The following is a 19,413-nucleotide window of genomic DNA, read 5'->3' as shown; positions in this document are numbered from 1 at the left end:
GAATCTTGTTCTGTCTACTCCATCCACCTAAGGGCTGGCCTATCAAATGGGCCAAGGCAGTTTATTTATTAACCAATGAAATCAACACAAATAGAAGATTCTCCCACATCACCCTAATTAAAACTTTGTCTTTTTTTTTTTCTTTTTCTACCCCTGAAAGTCCTGTCACACCCGTCTCCCGTATATCAACTCTTCCTCTGTTTCCCATCAGGAAGAAAAAAAAAAGCAGGTCTCCCAGGGATATCCACCAAACATGGTCTAACAAGATGCAATAAGATTGGGCACAGACTGTTGTATCATAGCTGTCTATGGCAACCCAGTCAGAGGAAAAGTATCCCAAGGGCAGGCAAAAGAGTCAGAGATACCGCCCACTCCCACTGTTGGGAGTCCCGCAAAAACACCCAGCTATGCAACCACAACATACATGCGGCGGACCTAGCTCAGATCCATACAGGGGCTGTGTTGTTGCATCAGTTTCTGCAAGCCCCTATGAGCACTGCTTAGTTGATTCAGTGGTCCATGTTCTTGTGATGTTCTTGATTCCTCTGCTCCCTCACTACAGGATGGAAGCTGATTGTTAGGGACTCATTATCCCAATTTAAGGTTAAATAAAGGCCATCATTGAGTTGTCTGATCTGCTTCTCCCATTATCTTGGCTCTGTATTCCTGTGTGACTTTGCCCTGGTTTATCTCTGTGGAGCATTAATTCCTTAGATGCCTTACTTAGGTCTCCCCTTTCTGATTGTTTATTCACTGCAGTCTGTACTTTGTTCTGGGCTTTGGGACACATTTTACCTGTGTGAATTTGCCTTTTTGTTTGGCTGTGGTTATGCTACTTGTCTTGGCCCTGCACTCATCCTGTGGATTTTAACGTCATCTCCACCTTACTAAAACTAAGCCCTTTTATTTTAATTGTTTAAGTAGCCCAAAGAGAGATGAATAAAGAATAAAATCTCACTTCTGAGTATACCAGCCAAAAGAGGAAGAATGGCCTGAATTGGGAATCTGAAGAAACCAAAATGTAACTCTTGATTTCCCTCTGGTACAACCCACATGCATAGACAGATAAATGGCATGTTCTCTGAAGTCAAAAGGGTACCACCTTGTAAGTTTTTCAAAGTGATATGGGACTGTAAGAGCATGCAGAGATATTAAAACCTTATCAGTAAGTACTTGTCAGATATAACCAGATGAAGCAAAGCATTCGACTCCCTGATCTGGAATTCATAAAGAGCTGAATCCCTAGTACGGCTGTGGCAATAGCAGCCCTGACCTACCTACTACCTTCTCACTCTCCTGCTATTTGTGCCAGGAGACTCATAAGCAAGGAACCCCCAGTTTCCCTAGGGGCTTCCTTATCTCAGATTGGTCCATGGCATTGACACAGGCCACCCAAATTGCTATCTGCCTGTCTTTTGTCTGCTGTCCGTCCATCCACCTATTCTATCTGGCCCTGGTCCCGTCCCTTTGCCTCTGCATTAGCAACCCACGCAGCAGCATCTGCAGCACTCTAAGCAGCTGTATAACAGCAGCTGTGCAAGTAGCCCTCTCAGCTGACCCTCAGTGGGGTTGTTATCTCGCCTGGCAGATTGTTTGACACTTCTGTCTGTCTTCCCCCTTTGAATCCTTTACAAATAATACTAGACAATTTGGCTCTTTCTGGAAGCCAGGATGTTCGTGGAACTCAGGGACTTATGTTGCTCTCAGCTCCTGCTGTACAGTTGGAACTTATCATTGCATCCAAAGATACTATCACTTAAAAAAGAAAACAAAATAACAGTTGTGTTATCTCTGGGGAGACACTCAGAAGACAATTGGAAAGGAAATGTGTAGGTAATTCATCCAAGTGTGCCCCCTTTAAACCTTTGATGTTGTTACTCCAGAGCTGGATGGAGCAGCTGGTTATATTTGGAGCAACTAGAGAGCTCGGGGGTGTCTGCTTTTACTGTCAGTCTTTGACAAGAAGATAGGACTTTAAGTCCTCGAAGTTAAGGAAATACTAAGCAAGGTATTTGATATTCTCCTATGACTTGTCCCAAACAATATTAGCCCATTTTACCCCTGTCAGTCAGATCTGAATTGTTGGAGAGCATCTGATAAAAGGAATTATTAGCTTGTGGACATTCCTACCTGTTAGTGGTAGGGGCTATAGTGATTATTTAAAGATAGTTATAGCCTAAGAATATAGTCTATTTTGTTTTGTAGAATTTTATATCTTTCAAAATATATTTAGGCTACTCAGCGGTAAAAAACAATGACATCTTGAATTTTGCAGGCAAATGGATGGAAATAGAAAACACTATTCTGAGTGAGGTAACCCAGACCCAAAAAGATATATTTAGGAATATATATATATTTGTTTATACATATGTAGATATGATAACAATTAGTGAAAAAAGGCCGTGGATTTGAAGGAACGTGGGTAGGGATATATGGGAGGGTTTGGAAAGAGGAAATGGAAGGCAGCAATATTATAATCATATTATAATATCAAAAATAAAATAAATTTTAAAGGGATAAAGATACTCTATACATTAAATTGCATTTGTAGGGATTTTTCTCTTCAATTCATATATTATAGCTAGCTTTTACAATCACTCAAAATTACAAGAAACCAAGATGATTCTTTCAAATAAACCTGCAAGTTGAAGGTTTGGTAATAATATAAATATACTGTTAAAGTTTTGTAGGTGGCTTACTCTCACTATATATGGTATTTTGTTTGCTTCTATGATATTTTTTTGTTTGTCTCATTCTGATGTATGTATGTATATATAGGAAATGTACATTTTAGTTGATTCCTCTTAGATACCAAGTCTTTAAACTATCTTCCTATATGTAAACTCTTAAAAGCCCTAGTTTTCATCTTACTAGAAGTTATACTTTTCTGGTATTGTCTTGGCCAAGTAAAACTGTAATACAGGATGTGACAAATTGTCTCTTTAAAATTAGATGCTTCAAGCTAATGTTTTGAACTACCCTGCTATGAGAAAGAGAACAGAAAATGCTTGTAAGAGATTGTGTCCTCTATCTTTCCCAGTGTTATGCTAACGCACTTGCCAGCCTTTCCCAGAAGAAAATGATACAAGTGTAAATGATGTCTCCGTGCTGGATATGGGGTTTAATGGCATGAATACTTCTGAAGAGAAATACAGGCATTAGAGGACAATTTTATCCTATTATACTGGGGCTTTTGCAATCTTGAGAGCAACAGAATAGGAGCTATCTCCTTTAAGGGGAAGGAAAATAGCTAAGAGACAATAAGGAGAGAAGGAAGCTTGGAGGACTTCTCTTTCCTCCTGAAAGTAATTGTTACCCTCCCTGACCATCCCCCAAAAGTTTTCTGCTTCCCAAATAGGAGATATAATTCAGATTTTTTTCACTCTGTCCTGTTTGAAGAAATAACTTTGTTTTGTCTGTCTACCCTTATATAAAGTTTTCATCTGTTTTTCAAGACATGTCAAAAGCCTAGAGTGATGGATGATAATTCATTCCTTAAACATTATTTTCTAGTCCTATTAAACACTTTTTATCATATTGACATTTTGAACTGATGATTGTTTTTAAAGGAAAGCTTTTTTATTTTTGTAGACATTTTTGCCTTATATTTCTTTTTTAGATTATTATTACATAATTCTTTATTGATTATCTCGAAACTCCACATTGTGCACCCCAATCCTACTCACCTGCCAGTGTCTCCACATCCTCTCCTTACCCCTGCAGCATCCCCCAAAGAGCCTTCCCAAATCAATCAAAACCAAAAAGCAAGCAAACAAACAACAACAATAACAATAAACGCCTTTCTCCTCCATCTCTTGGGTACCTCTTTACTTATACTTGGTGACATTGGTGTTGCAGTGTGCCACACAGTACACCCATGTCTTAATTAGGGTTTTTGCTGTGAAGATACACCATGACCACAGCAACCCTTATAAAGAAAACATTTAATTGTGGTGGCTGGCTTACAGTCATCATCATTACTGTTATCATCATGGTGGGGAGCATGGTGGCATGCAGGCAGACATGATGCTGAAGAAATAGCTGAGAGTCCTACATCTTGTAGGTAATAGGAAGTCACACTTGTGAGAAGCATGAACAAAAGAGACCTCAAAGCTCACCCCCACAATGACACACTTCCTCCAACAAGACCACACCTCCTAATAGTGCCAACTCCCTTTGGGTGCCATTTTCTTTCAAACCACCACATTTCAGTCACTGGCCCACAAAGGCTTATAGACATATTATAGTGCAAAAGTTCATGCAGCCCAACTTCTGTCTTAGTTAGGGTTTCTGTTGCTGTGAAAAGACACCATGACCACAGCAACTCTTAAAAGGAAAAACATTTAACTGGGATGTGCTTACAGTTTCAGAGGTTCATGTGGTGCTAGAGCTGAGAGTAATACCCATCACAGGCCACAGGAAGTCAACCGGAAGTTTGAGCAAAGGAAAAAAATGGGGGCCATTTTTTTTCAAACCACCACAACCCCTTTGTCCACCTCCAAATGTTCATTCCAAAGAGTCATTGGTCTGGTCCAAGGCCTCTGGCACACCATCTCCACTGACTCCCCACCAAAACACCCCCCAGACATCCTGCTGTTGCCCAAAGTCATGGAGATCCTAAAGTTATCACTTTATAGGACCAGTCCCTTTCCAGACAAAAAGGGAAAGTTTTTAAATTGGATGCAAATGTACATTAAGATTAAAAATGATACTCAGCTTATAATTCTATTTACTGTTTCCAGATTATGCTTTTACTGGTCTTCTCTCATTTCAGTTCTTCCTCTTTCTGTCTCTTCTTCTGATTCTCCTCTCCTTCTCATGCCCTCCTTCCATTCCTTCCGCTTCCTGTCTTTGTCTCATACTTTGCTGGCAGCCAATCTCTCTCATTGTTGTGTTTACTTTTGGTCTAGATTTTAATATCAACATTTAGTGAGACTTATTAAAATTACAATGTTTTAAACTATTTTTTTTTAGCAGATACCATTTTGTACAGGCAGTACAGATGAAATCATAGCACTACCGTAAACATACTAATAGCTATGGTCCACATTCCATATTTTCTATGAGAAAAGTGCTGTGCCCTTGTATTAATTAAACAAGTGTTAACATGTTAAATGAGTATTAAAATGAGTTACTTTCATTACTGCCTCAGTGAAATTCTATGGAACATTATTGAATTAGGATAGAGTGATTGTCCTTTTGCAGGTGAAAGTTTACATCCACGCCTAAATTCTCTCTGAATTCTTCCCTGTTTAGCCCTGCCTCAAACTAGTGTGCTCTTGTGTGGGTAGAGATTAATATAACAGCTATTATTTTTATTAAAAAATCAATTTAGCTTTTCCCACACACATGCTTATGTAAAACTGTCCAGAACAATATTGTGATGTTTGTGTCATTTATTTCATTGAGGTTGTTATTTTGATATATGTACATCAATAATATCTTTTATTTTCCTGAAAAGATAGGGTAGTATATAGTTTAGTGAGTCACCTGACAATGTGATATGAAGAATAAATGTCTTGTAGCCTACAAAATTCTGCCATGATTTCATTCATTGTCAAAGCTATTTGGCTTTGTATATTTTTGACCCTCATATCACTAAAGGGAATTTTAAAGTTTGCTTATAGTATTTAATAATAGATATTAACATAAGACATTTTTGTAAACTCTGTCAATCATTGTTTCAGAATTTTTATCACTGTAACAAAATTCCTGAAAAAAAAAAAACAGCTCAGAGGATAAAGGTTTTGTTTGTGTTCATGGTTCAGAGTGGTCAGTCCAGTAGCTGCTTCCTCTTGCTTCAGGCCTGTGGCAAGGGAGAACACCACAGCAAGGTAGCCTGGTAGAGGAAAGAGCCATTTGGCTCATAGCAGGAATCAGAGAGAACAAAGGGCCTGGACAAGGTATATCTTTATAGGTAGCCTTCTATGAACTAACAGTCCTCACATCACAACAATGCCATGTTATTATTCCCTCAAGGAATTACTCGAGTGATTCTGTTAGACTCTTCAGAATCCAGTCACCTCTTAACCAAGCCACCATTCAGGCACAAAAATTTCAAGATGCACACCTTCTAGGGGGATGTTATTCCATTTCCAGACAGAAGAAAACCAGTTTGAATTAATTTAACCATATAGTTTTTGTCCAAAACTATATTTAATATATAAAAATGGAATCAGTATATGTTTTCAAGTTTAAAAATGAATTCTATAGATGAACTATTAAATTGAATTGGAAAATGGTTGTTTGTAATAAGATATTAAAATACTAACTTTCTTATTATCATTAGTTTAAAAATATGATTAACTTATTCTTGGCATTGTTATCAGGACCAAGAACTTGTGGCTAAATAATTGTATGCCATAGAGGAGAACCTATTACTATTACTTTAAGTAATATTATTATTTAAGACATATTATTAAGGCAATTCCTAATGACTTATTTTTATATACATGAATGAGTGCTCAGTCCTCATCAGAACTTTGCAGTCAATTGTACTTAATACAGACACTCACATCTGATTAGGTGCAAAAAATAAGATATTGCACAATGCTCAGCCTTAAATGGGGCATATATATCCCACCTTGTCCTCCCAAGGCTCAGGAATTATTGAGGAAGAGAAGGCAGAAAGATTATAAAAGTCATAGGTGATGACTATTAAGGAAACAGCATTTTATAGACACAGCAAGGCAGTTGCACAAATGAATTCAAGCATTTGAGACAGCGTGCACAAGACTTCTGAAGCCTCAGACCACACAAAATACCAGCCTAGAGAGAGGAGATGGGCACAGAATCCCACCACTAACCAAGACGTTACTGTAAATTGATAGCTCCTAGTAGAGAGAATCAGTTTTCTTTAAGGATATGGGCCCTGGTGGGTTGACTATTCTCCAGAAAGGCTAACCTCCAAAGGTATAAGAGTAGCACAAGTTCTATGTGATGAGTGTTGTTTTTAAGACACAAAATTGGGTAGGTAGGTGTCTCAGTTACAGTTTCTTTGCTGTAAGAAACCTTATCATGTCTGAGGACTGTGGAGGGTGTTATGGTGGCCTTTGAACTTTGGACTGAAAAAGCCTGGAGAACTGAGAGTTCAGTGTGCTGTGCAAGACAGTAAAGCTGCATTCCTCCATGGTTGCTGCTCTGCTCCTGCCTCCCTGTTTCTGCTTCTAGTTCCTTCCCTGACTTTCTTCAGTGATGGAGATAACTGAGAATTGTAAGATGCAATAAATCCTTTCCTCTCAAGTTGTTTTTAGTCATGGTGTTTTATCACAGTGATAGAAACCTTAACTAACATAGTAGGGAAGGGAAAATGGATATGGAAAGAATGGGAGGAGTCAAAATGCATTGTATTAATATTCACAAAGAACTAATAAAGTGAGGAAAATATATAATTAAACAAAATAGCTTCTATTAAAAATTTACCTATGTAAATTTAAAAGTTAGTAGCATATAAAGAATTAGATTTCATCATGGCATTTTTTACAAGCAAATTCTGTTTTAATTGTTTCAACTATAGGAATTTTTGAATAAGTCAACCAGCTTTCTTAGGGTAACCTTTTTTACTTACAAATAGCTTAAAATTTAGTTTCCCTAAGAATTACATCTTTGTCTTTTCTACTTTCTAATATTTGTGCAAAAAAGTTGATACAGTATGTAAGGCATCTGCAACAAGCTTGCTTATAATATTAAAACTGGAAAGAAACATAAGATTCACCTTAAGAAAATTGGTTGGATAGCCTTATGAGTGGAATGTTTTATAATCTTAATAATAATTGTATGAGACCATTTACCAGATAAATGTGCTAATAGTATTACATTAAAAACCAAGGTACAAGAATGGCCACCATTAAACATAGTCCTAGTTAAACTTAATTATTCTATCATTTTTCTTTAATCTTTGGATCAAGTGTTTCAGTGTTATAGAAAATTTTGATATGTATAGCATTTGTGAAATAACTTAGAAATATTTCATTTTTCAATCCCAGAGATGCAGGGGTAGTTCACTATATGAAAATTTGTCAATGTAATTCACCATATAAACAAACTGAAAAAAAAAACTCTCATGATCATCTGATTAGATGCTGAAAAAAGCCTTCAACAAAATACAACATCCCTTCATGATAAAGGTCTTAGAGAGAGTAGGGATACAAGGAAAATCCCTAAACATAATAAAGACAATATACACAAACCCAACAGCCAACATCAAAATAAATGGAGAGAAACTAAAAGCAATCCCAGTGAAATCAGGAACAAGACAAGATTGTCCACTCTCTCCATATCTATCCAAGATCTTGAGGTTCTAGCTATAACAATAAAACAACAAAAGGAGATCAAGGGGCTACAAATGGAAAAAGAAGAAGCCAGACCCTCACTATTTGCTGATGATATGATAGTTTACATAAGTGACCCCAAGAATTCTACCAAAGAACTTCTACAACTTATAAACATCTTCAGTAATGTAGTAGGATACAAGATTAACTCGAAAAAATCAGTATCCCTCTTTTACACAAATGATAAGTGGGCTGAGAAGGAAATCAAAGAAACAGCACTCTTCACAATAGCCACATATAGCATAAAATATCTCGGAGTAACTCTAACCAAACAAGTGGAAGACCTGTATGACAAGAACTTTAATCTTTGAAGAAAGAAACTGAAGAGGACACCAGAAAATGGAAAGATTTCCCATACTCTTGGGTAGGTAGAATTAACATAGTAAAAATGGCAATCTTACCAAAAAAGCAATCTACAGATTAAATGCAATGCCCATCAAAAACCCAGCAAAATTTTTCACAGACCTCAAAAGAATAATACTCAACTTCATATGGAAAAGCAAAAAATCCAGGATAGCCAAAACAATTATGTACAATAAAGGAACTTGTGGAGGCATCACAGTCCCCAACTTCAAACTCTGCAACAGAACTACAGTACTGAAAACAGCCTGGTATTGTCATAAACACAGACAGGAGGACCAAGGGAACCAAATCAAAAACCCAGATATCAATCTACACACCTATGAACAACTGATTTTTGACAAAGAAGCAAAAAATATAAGATGGAAAAAAGAAATCATATTCAAAAAATGGTTCTGGCATAACTGTGTAGATGGAACAGTGGGCTGCTTCCCGCCACCTGGCTAGTTTTACCCAAAATAATTACACAGAAACTGTATTTTTTTAAACATTGTCTGGCCCATTAGTTTTAGCCTCTTATTGGCTAATTTTTACATCTTGCTTAACACATTTCTATTAATGTGTGTAGCACCACGAGGTGGTAGTTTACTGGGAAGATCCTAACCTGTGTCTGTCTCAGAGAGGAGAGTCATGGCGACTGCCTGAGGTGTCTCTCTGACTCTGCTTTCTTTCTCCCACAGTTCTGTTTTCGGGCACCATAACTGGTTATCAACATGTAGAAGAATGCAAATATCTATTACCATGCACAAAACTCAAGTCCAAATGGATCAAAGACCTCAACATAAAACCAACCACAATGAACCTCATAGAAGAGAAAGTGGGAAGTACACTTGAGCACATTGGCACAGGAGACCACTTCCTAAATATAACCCCAGTAGCATAGACACTGAGAGAAAAAATTAGTGTAAATGGGAGACCTCCTGAAACTGAGAAGCTTCTGTAAAGCAAAGGACATGGTCAACAAGACAAAATGGCAGCCTAGAAAATGGGAAAAGATATTCACCAACCCCATATTGGACAGAGGACTGATCTCCAAAATATACAAAGAAATAAAAAAATGGTGATGAAAAGAACAAATAATACAATTTAAATGGAGTATAGACCTCAACAGAGAACTCTCAACAAAGGAATCTAAAATGGCTGAAAGGAAATGCTCAGCATGCTTAGTCATCGGAGAAATGCAAATTAAAACAACTCTGAGATTCCATCTTACACTTGTAAGAATGGTCTATATCAAAAATACTGATGACAACTTATGCTGGAGAGGATATGGGGTAAAGGGAACACTCCTCCATTGCTGGTGGGAGTGCAGGCTGGCACAGCTGCTTTGGATATCAGTATGGTGATTTCTTAGAAAATTAGGAAACAACCTACCTCAAGACCCAGCAATACCACCTTTGGATATATGACCAAAGTATGCTCATTTGTACCATGAGGACATGGGCTCAGATATGTTCATAAAAGCATTGTTTGTCGTATCCAAAACCTGGAAACAACCTAACTGCCCCTAGACTGAAGGATGGATAAGGAAAATGTGGCACATTTACACAATGGAGTACCACACAGCAGAAAAAAATAATGACATCTTGAAATTTGTGGGCAAATGAATGGATTTTGTAAACATCATATTGAGTGAGGTAACTCAGACCCAGAAAGATAAGTATCTTATGTACTCACTCATAAGTGACTTTTAAACATAAAGCAAAGAAAAATAAGCCTACAAATCACAATCTCAGAGAACTGAGACAACAATGAGGACCCATAGAGAGACATACATAGATCTAATCTACATGGGAAATAGAAAAAAACAAGATCTCCTGAGTAAATTGGAAACATGGGGACCATGGGACAGGGTCTTAGGGAGGGGAGAGGAAGGAAGGGAGCAGAGAAAAATAATAAGTCAATAAAAATTAAAAGAAAGAAATATTTAATTTTTCACCTAAATAAAACTTCCCTTCAATAAGTGCCCGTTTTCTTACAGATTTTCATAAAACTGCCTTAGTTACTTGTGTTAATCAAGGGTCCTGCACTAGACAGTTTTGAAATTCAGCTTATGATTTTAGAAGTGATAGTCCATGGTCTGCTGGCTCCATTGCTGTGTGGGTATGCTGGAGGGGCAGAGAATCATGGCAGCGATATCACAGTGGAGTAGAGCTATCCAATTCCTGGCAGCTGGGACGCGGAGAAGAGTCTGAGTTGCCATGAACATTCCCAATGCCCTCTAGGTCCTATGTCTTAATTCAGTGTGCACTGAAAATAGATCAAGTCAAAGAAGTTCATACCCTTATGACCCAGCCACTTACTTCTCAGTGAAGCCACCAACTGGAGACCAAGCCTTCCAAAGTAAACATTTGGGGAAGATTTCATATCCAAAGCACAACAGATGACATGTTTTAAAATACTTATGTTTAACATTTTATGTAAGCATTATGTTCATCGTCATTTATAAACACTTGATGTGATTTATTGTTCAATTTCTGCTCATAATTTTGAGAATGAGAATTCTTATATTAAACTTAATTCCAATCTTTAGAGGTTATTATATTATTCAGGTAAAGTATTAATGCTTTTTATTTGTATTAGTGAAGTCATAGATACAGGAATATTTTTGAAATTTGTTATAAACACAGAGACAGAGGGATAAGAGAAATTGGAAATGGCACAAGCCTTTTGAAACCTCAAATTCACTTCTTGTGATTTGCTTCCTCTAACAAGGGCAGACCTCCTATTCCTTCCCAAACAGTTCCACTAATTGGGGCCCAACTATTCAAATGTGTGCATCTATAAAGACCATTCTTCAAACTAGTGTACCCACACTAGGTTCTCTGCTAGAGAAACAAGTCCCCTCAACCCATGAGCCATTTCTCTAGCCTATAAATACATTTAACCTTTTAACCAAATGAGACTGAGCAATAAAATTTCAACTTCCTTTTGATATCACAGTTAGATTACAGACATCTTGAAATTTTAAAACCTCCAAAAGAAATACAGAGCCATGTTTATAGAATCTCTAATAAAGGCAGTCATCAAAATGATAAAGTTCATAATTGAAATGTCTGGACTGGTAGTTTAGTGTTTTAAGACTAGTTGTTTTAAACGGCATAAACAGGAAGTACATAGAAAAGAGTGGATAGAATGATTTCATGAGATTCTGTTGTGCTGCTAGTAGACCTGGGGTGTTCATTGCACATACATTTAAATACTGTATTTTTCTCCTTCCTTTCTCTTTTTAAACAATGTAAATTCATTTTTATTTTTTACAATTTCAGACATGCACAGTGTACTGTGAACATATCTATGCCCGTTATCCTCTCTTCATTGACTCCTGTAGACATTCCACCTTTTTCTTCCCCAGCTCATATACATTCACACTGTTTTTTTTTCTTTTTTTGTCTGTAGCCACCACTGCAGAGTGTTTCTGATGACATTATTCATGTCATATCTGAGAAATAGCATTGAAAGACACTTGTCTGCATCTCCCGTTCCTTAACAACATCCCCACTCTTTTTTAAGTGACATTCGTTGAGCTTGGAGGGAGTGATAAAGAAGTCCTGTTTAGGGGTTCAACAGTCTCTCTTAGCACTTTGAGCAGTTCTGAGTCTCTGCATTAACTACTGTCCACTGCTAAAGGAAGCTTCTCTGACCAATGACGGGAGCAGCACTAGTTTAAGGTTATCAACATAAATATCTAGAAGACCATTTGACTGATACTTAGTTTTTTAATCATACATTTGTTATACATTTATAAATTTGAATGCTCATGATTTTTTTTTTTTTTTGGAATGATATCCCAAGTTCATGGGTTGGTGGAGTTTATATTGTGAAAATGAGCAGGCTAATAAAAACCATTTACAGATTCATTGCAATCCCACTAAAAACCATCACAATATTCTTTACAGAAATATAAGTAACCATGCTGAAATTCGTATGGAACCACAAAAGACTCTGGATAGCTAAAATTCCCTAAGCAAGAAGAACTGGAAGGATTACCATTCCAAAAACATACTTCAAACGTAGAGGTTAGTTGTATTGGAGGACCTTTCAGATCCCAGAAATTTCAGAAATTAGTTCTGCAGCTATTTGAAGGTCATGGGAAATAGCCAGATCTTAAGAGTGAAGGACAGGGACGGTGAGAAGTAGATGTTACACTATATAGTCAACAAGCTATTTATCATGTGTAGTCTACTAGCCTCTAAGTGCCAAGAGGATAGGAACTTTGGTTGTTGACATTGCATTATTAGTTGCTACGTATCAGTACTTTGTATTATTTTTCATTAAGAGATACACATTTGCTTTTTCAACCTATTTCTTAAATTTTTCATATTTTCCATAGTTTTACATCATCTGCACAACTATCATTAGTTGGTAACAAATTATTCCATAATATACCTATATTTTATATAACCTCTCTATAATAGTAGAAGTAATAATAATAAAAGTGTGCTCAAATCTTTGCTGTTATATGGGATGGTGTATTATATTTAATAAATAGCATTATTTGATTGAATAAATACTGAATAAAAAAGTAGCAATATGTATCTTGGCTCCAGATAGAAATTCCAGTATACTTTAATAAATAGCCAATGCATAATTAATGTTAGTTATTTCAGTTGGTGTGTTAACTAAACTGTGTTTTCATAGTCAGGAAGTCCTGCTGTCTTTGTAAAGGTGCTTTGTACATGTTTAATTCATTTGAAGATTTACACTCAAGTCTGAATCTCATAAGTAGGGTAGCCATACAAATACAGAAGGGCAGTGTATTTTGAGTCAGGCAAACTAGTTTCAAGTGCAACATATTCTTTTATCACTTAATACTGAAAAAGTAGTACAAAGGTTGGTATTAATTGCTGAAAGTGTTGGAAAGTGCCAGTTAATTAGGAAATAGGGAAATGAATCAGTGAAAACTGAAGATAGACTTACTATCTTCTTGGCTCTTCCTAATCCTTTTTCAAAGGGATGTGGGACACATGGGATTTTAATTCATTCATTATTCTAGAACCATAATTATATTATTATTGTACATATATTCTTAACTTTAATTTTTAATTTTTATATTGCATTTTATTTTTATGACTGCTTGCATGTGTGTCTGTGGGAACTATGGGAGTTCCTGGTACCTACAGAGACAGAAGAAAGCCTAATATCCTCTGGAACTGTAATTATGCATAGCTGTGACCCTGAATGTGGGTGCTGGGAATCAAACCTGGGTCTTACAGAAAGGCAAACCATGTCTTTAGCTATGGAGCTATATCTCTAGGCCCCTGTTCTTATTTTTCATAGAAGTTATTAATATGGTATCAATTTGTTTATATAATGAGTTGCTAGCATTAAGTACTATAGAATTCTACCAAACTGTTTGCTTCCCTCTTTACAATTGCACATTGTTAGTATTTCTTATTTTTATTTTATTTGATGTGTAAGAGGATGATGCTTACCATGGCACATGTATTGAGCTCAGAGGACAGCTTTCAGAAATTGGTTCTCTCTTTACACCGTTATGTCGGTTTCAAGGCTTAAACGTGGGTCCTCAGACTCATGTGGCAACATTTTGACTGCCTGAGCCATATCATTGATCTTAAAACTACACATTTTCAATTGAATTAAAACATCAGTCTTCTGGTCTGTTATCATCAGAACTCATGGTATTCTTGCTTCTCAGTTCCTCCCAACCTGAAAGCACATTATTTTTGCATTTCTCATTTCACTTAAATGGTCTTTAATATTCCCTTTCCTTTTTTCAGAAGTCACTTGTGTGGGTTATTCTTTTACATTACTACAGGAACCTATGATATAATGTTTATTGCCTACCAGACGCTAACTTGGTTATCGGACCAGTTTGAGATCACTCTTACGAGGTTCTATGGTCTTGATTAATAATTTCTTTTTATATGTTGTCTCACTTTGTGTTTATATGAATCATTGCTTATTCTGAAATATATTAAATTTATGGGCACCTTTCTGACTCCCCAAAGATCCTCTCCCTCATCACTGTTACTAGCCTAGTATTATTTCTGTATTTTAATGTTTGAAAGGTAACCATGGTATTGGGATAAGATCAACATATACTTGTGGGGGGGTTGGGTGTGTGTGTGTGGGTGTGTGCACACGCCTGCGTGTGTGTGTGACTTAATATGGTGAATACATTTTGAAAATAACGACAAGTTATTTTCAAAGTGAAAACATCATGTAGTAATACTAAATACTAAATACTAAAACAAACTCCATACAGCTGATGCATTTCTGGATTATGTGGCAACATCATCCTGTATGCAGCTTCCTGTTGACCAAACACTATGCATCCTGTGATTGTATATGTGTGCATATATTTTTATATATCTCCTCTATGTGTCATGTATTTGTTGTTATATATTTATAATAGATAGTGTGCATATCCTTTATGTAACATATATGTAATATCAGTGATATATATGATTTATGCATGTATGCACCTATTGACTCTGATTTATTTGTATACATATGATAAAAAAGGGATATCTGTTAAAGACAATCTACAAAAAGTACAGAACTTCCATCACACAGGGAACTGTAAAGCTAGCAGGCAGGGAGAAGCTTCCAGATGAGTTTTAGCTTGGTTTATCTATATCTGTCAAGCAAGGTGTATGGTGTCTTTGGCAACAGGGTCTTGTCCATCTAGTTCTGGTGGGCAACCAAGAGAAAAGGCAAAAAGACAATAACCTGTATTACTCTGGGAACTTCTAGGCTTCTCTGACCAAAAATTTATAGAGAGGTGTCCATGCCTGATACAAGGAGCAGCATTATTTAGCTATGAAGTATAACTCTCTTCTAGTTATAGTCTTTAACTTACATACTTTAATCAGCTTACAAAATAGTAGGTTTCAGTATAGTACCCATAGCTCCTTCACCTTGGTTAATCTTCCCATTACTCCCTGATCTCCTCTATTCCTCTACACTGTCCCTGTTGAACCTTTCGACTCCAAGAACTCCCTTCTCTACTTCCATATTGCCTGTGTTCTTCTAGCTCAACTTCCTTAAGACATTCATCTCCTACTAGCTCTTTTCTAGTTTGGCATCTATGGCTTCCTAAAGCAAAACACAAATCTAAAGAATTTTGTTAACAGGAAATTGTTTAAAGGATGACTAAGTTCTTATGGAAGAATATTATGGAAGAATATTTTTAATCCTAGCCATAGCAAAATTACCCAAGGCTGGCCATGAAATTGTAACTATCTGATAATTAAGGAAGATGTGTTATAAGAATCCAAATTTTCCATCCAGACTTCCCAGATAAACTCAAGATACTTCCACACAAAACAGTGAGAATCCATTTCTATTCTAATTCTATTTTATTCTTTTTTGCCTTTGTTCTACCACAGACCAACTTAATTCAGTAAAATGGCAAAAAATACAAATAAAATAAGAACTTGATGTCCTTTTGATAGAAGTCTGAAATAGAACATAGGCAACTTTTCTACCCTAATTGAACCCTTCTCTCTGCCTGTGACTTTAGTGTCAGTGGAACAGCTTTCATATAAATGCTGATTTCTCCAGTCATTGCAATAGCTTTTACTGTTGGACGCATTTTTGCAGTATTTTCAACGTTATGATAGAAGACAAACACATAACATTTATTCAGTTTTTAACATACTTGTTTTTAAGAGTTAACTAACTTTCTGAATGAGAGTTATAAAATAAACATATTAAGCTTCATAAAATGATAAATTGGTTGTTTTTGACACATACAAGAAAATTGGCATGGTTTAGCATGTTATTTTTTAACCAGAATCTGTATTTTGTTAAACCCTTAATTTTTTTTCTCTCTTTTGCGGCATTTTGTTCAATGGTGTTTTGTTCATGCTATGCCAAGTCTCCGAACCTGGTATCTCTCAGAATTTCAAGAAATCTGATAAAATTTTTTAATATCAGCTGTGGGCCAGTTGAGTTTGTCAATAAGCTCAGATGAATTGGTGTGTGATAAAGATAAGATGACATTAATTAAAAGATAAGCCAAGAAAACATGTTATTTTGTTAATGATGATTTGAAAAGCCAGATGTCAACAGACTTATTTCCATCCTTTAGAGAATGTATTGGGAAATTAGCCACAGACTGTTCAAATTTTTATTAAACATATTTCATTCTTTTTGAAAGGTGCTATAAAAAGTCATATAAAGAAATAGTCTAAGATAATTGTCCTCACTTTTCAAACAATAAAGATAGGCAGTATTTAGTAAAGACTTCCCAAAGGTGGGGGGAGTAGAATTCCATGGTATGTAAGAGCAGCTTTCTGTAAAGCCAATTCCTACATAGATACCCATAGCCATTTTCCCATTCATAAAAAAGCTGTTGCATTGTTCATTATAATTGATAAAATAACACTAGAAACTTCCATAGTTCCTTTTCTTAACCTAAATTCATACAGCATCCGATATTTTGTAGATCATTATGCTAATTTTTGAGCAGCTGAATAACTATTACAAGCTATAAAGCTTGCTGTTATTTTCCTTTGGATGGTGCCATCTGTCAGAAACAAAAACAAAGATGAAAATCTCATTGAGTCATAAACGAGTATCCATTGCTTAATGTGCCTTTTATAGAGACATGTCTATGTAGGGGGGAAATTAATGCTGCATATTAAAGACATTTTTTTTCTTACTTCGCTGCAGATGGGGAACTCAAGGTGATTTCAGCACCACCCATCCTCGGCCTGTGGTCAAAGTGAAACTCTTCACAGAAAGCACAGGGGTTCTGGCCCTGGAGGACAAGGAGCTGGGAAGGGTGAGTTTTTCTCATTCCTGCTTGTCCAGGGGTATTATGGCATTAGCATGATTCAGATGAACATAGATGATTTGTTCAGATGAACAAGTATTTATCAGGTAAAATTTGTGTTCATAAAGTATTTAAAATCTGACCAGCAAGATGACTCGGTGGGTGAACGTACCTGAAGCCAAGCCTCATGGCCTAAGTTCAATCCCTGTAACCCATATGGTGAATCTCCACATGAAGCATGGCTGTTCCTAAAACCTCCAAAGGCTCACCATTGCATCTGTTTGCCCCCATGCACACACATGCGTACACATACCCAGAACACACAAAATAATTTAACAAATGGAAAGCATATCAGACTACTTATGTAATTTTCCATAAATCCATGTTACAGCTATAATCTACTAATCATAACTGTGTATACATTAAAAAAAATTGTGATAGGCTTTGGATGCCTAAGAGGTGCACATGAGCACAGAGTCACCAACTCATCTCTGGCTGCTGAATATCATCCACACCAGCCCACTTGTTACTCCTGATGAAATGTCAGTCTCATTTAATGATTCTGTTCAAGGGTTGAAGGACCGTTTTTAACAAACAAGGCTACCTGCTGTTTATAACTGGAGCACTTAACCAAATTAAAATACCTATATAGGGCATTCCTATAGGGCATTTCTCTTTCCTCTCTGCTGCATTCCCATGGATGTGGTCTTCCTCACATTGCTTTTAACATGGTATCAGTGTATTTTCCTACACTCACTGCCTTCTATTTGGAATATAGATTTATAACCCCTGTGTTCTCCACAGGGCATTAAAGGGCTAAGTAGTCTAGTACTTACCGCAGTGTATGGTATGGAAGGTGATTTGCGGTCTGATGAGGAGGATATGTTCTGAGGCGTGGCCCTGTTTTCTGCTACATGACCCCAGCTCTGAAAACAGCTGTCACAGGTATTTTCAAGAACATAAGCTTTTAGAACTCTTAGTTATTTGGAGGGGGAGGGGGTACTATGGATGACTTTTGCAGTTATACATATACACAAACAGCAGCAGCCGTCTCTGTTTGGGGATTTACCCTCTCAGGATCATGTTTTATTAATTCCTCTTCTACCTCGCTCACAATCGGAAATTTTGCAGTTCCAGATTGCTTCTTCTTTCCATTCTTTGGACAGCTAAGCTGAACGTTTTCTTCATACAATCATAGCGTCACACTCTTACCCATTCAGTAAAGGTGTCTGTAGCAGAATGTACCAGGTGATCCGCAGAGAGTAATCTGATCTTAGGGATTTATGAATCAGAGTTGTTCATTTCAACTACAATTATATTCATTTACCTTATCTCCTTACTGTAACTGCTTTTCAGTACTAAGCAGCAGTTTTTTGAAACCTAACTTTGTCATTCTTTGGGTATTTTAATTCATTTTTAGATAATTAAATAACATATATAGTCAATTTTTAAGTTGAACACATATGTAGTATATTTTCCTATATGGTTTTAAATGTGAGATTACACTTGCACACCCTTCAAAAACAAGATATTTTTTCTCAGTTACTCAACTTTAGTATTTTAATATTTTAAGCAAAATACTTAGTATTGGGTGCTGCCCTGTTCATTTTATGATATTTAATGTCCTCCCTGCCCCCTAGTCAATAAATTCTAGAATACAATAATCAGAAATGTCTCAAGACATTGCTAGATGGCCCCAGAGGCCCTTATCAAGTCATGCGTCCATGTTGGAAAACCTCTGGTCTTTACTAATGATCTAAGTCGGTTTGAAGATTGCAAATATTATTTGTATGTCTGACTGCCAGAGTTACTTTCCTTCCTAGGAGTTTCAGATTTGCATGCTGAAACCGCCTACCAAGAGAACACACGATTCACACGATCATAAAGAAGTATTCCATATAGGCGTTGTCAGTCAGTGACCTAGAGGTCTCTCTGTTTCTCCTTCCCTCATCCTAACACCCCACCCCTTTTGAAGGA

At 36.6% G+C, this 19,413-nt stretch overlaps 1 protein-coding gene across 8 annotated transcripts in view; it reads left to right on the top strand.

Annotated features, from left to right (window-relative positions):
* The window catches only part of Cadps2 (calcium dependent secretion activator 2), a 510,179-nt gene that overhangs the window by 250,036 nt on the left and 240,730 nt on the right, over positions 1 to 19,413 (top strand). For all 8 annotated transcript variants that reach the window (XM_038320974.1, XM_038320981.1, XM_038320973.1 and 5 more), the window contains exon 7: positions 17,334 to 17,445. In XM_038320974.1, coding sequence (XP_038176902.1) covers positions 17,334 to 17,445 — 112 coding nt within the window. The remainder of the gene's footprint in view (positions 1 to 17,333; positions 17,446 to 19,413) is intronic.

This window comes from Arvicola amphibius, chromosome 2 (genome assembly GCF_903992535.2).
Source record: "Arvicola amphibius chromosome 2, mArvAmp1.2, whole genome shotgun sequence".
In the NCBI taxonomy this organism is placed as follows: domain Eukaryota; kingdom Metazoa; phylum Chordata; class Mammalia; order Rodentia; family Cricetidae; genus Arvicola; species Arvicola amphibius.
Note: the sequence above shows the minus strand (reverse complement) of the source record. Positions and strands in the feature narration are given on the sequence as shown.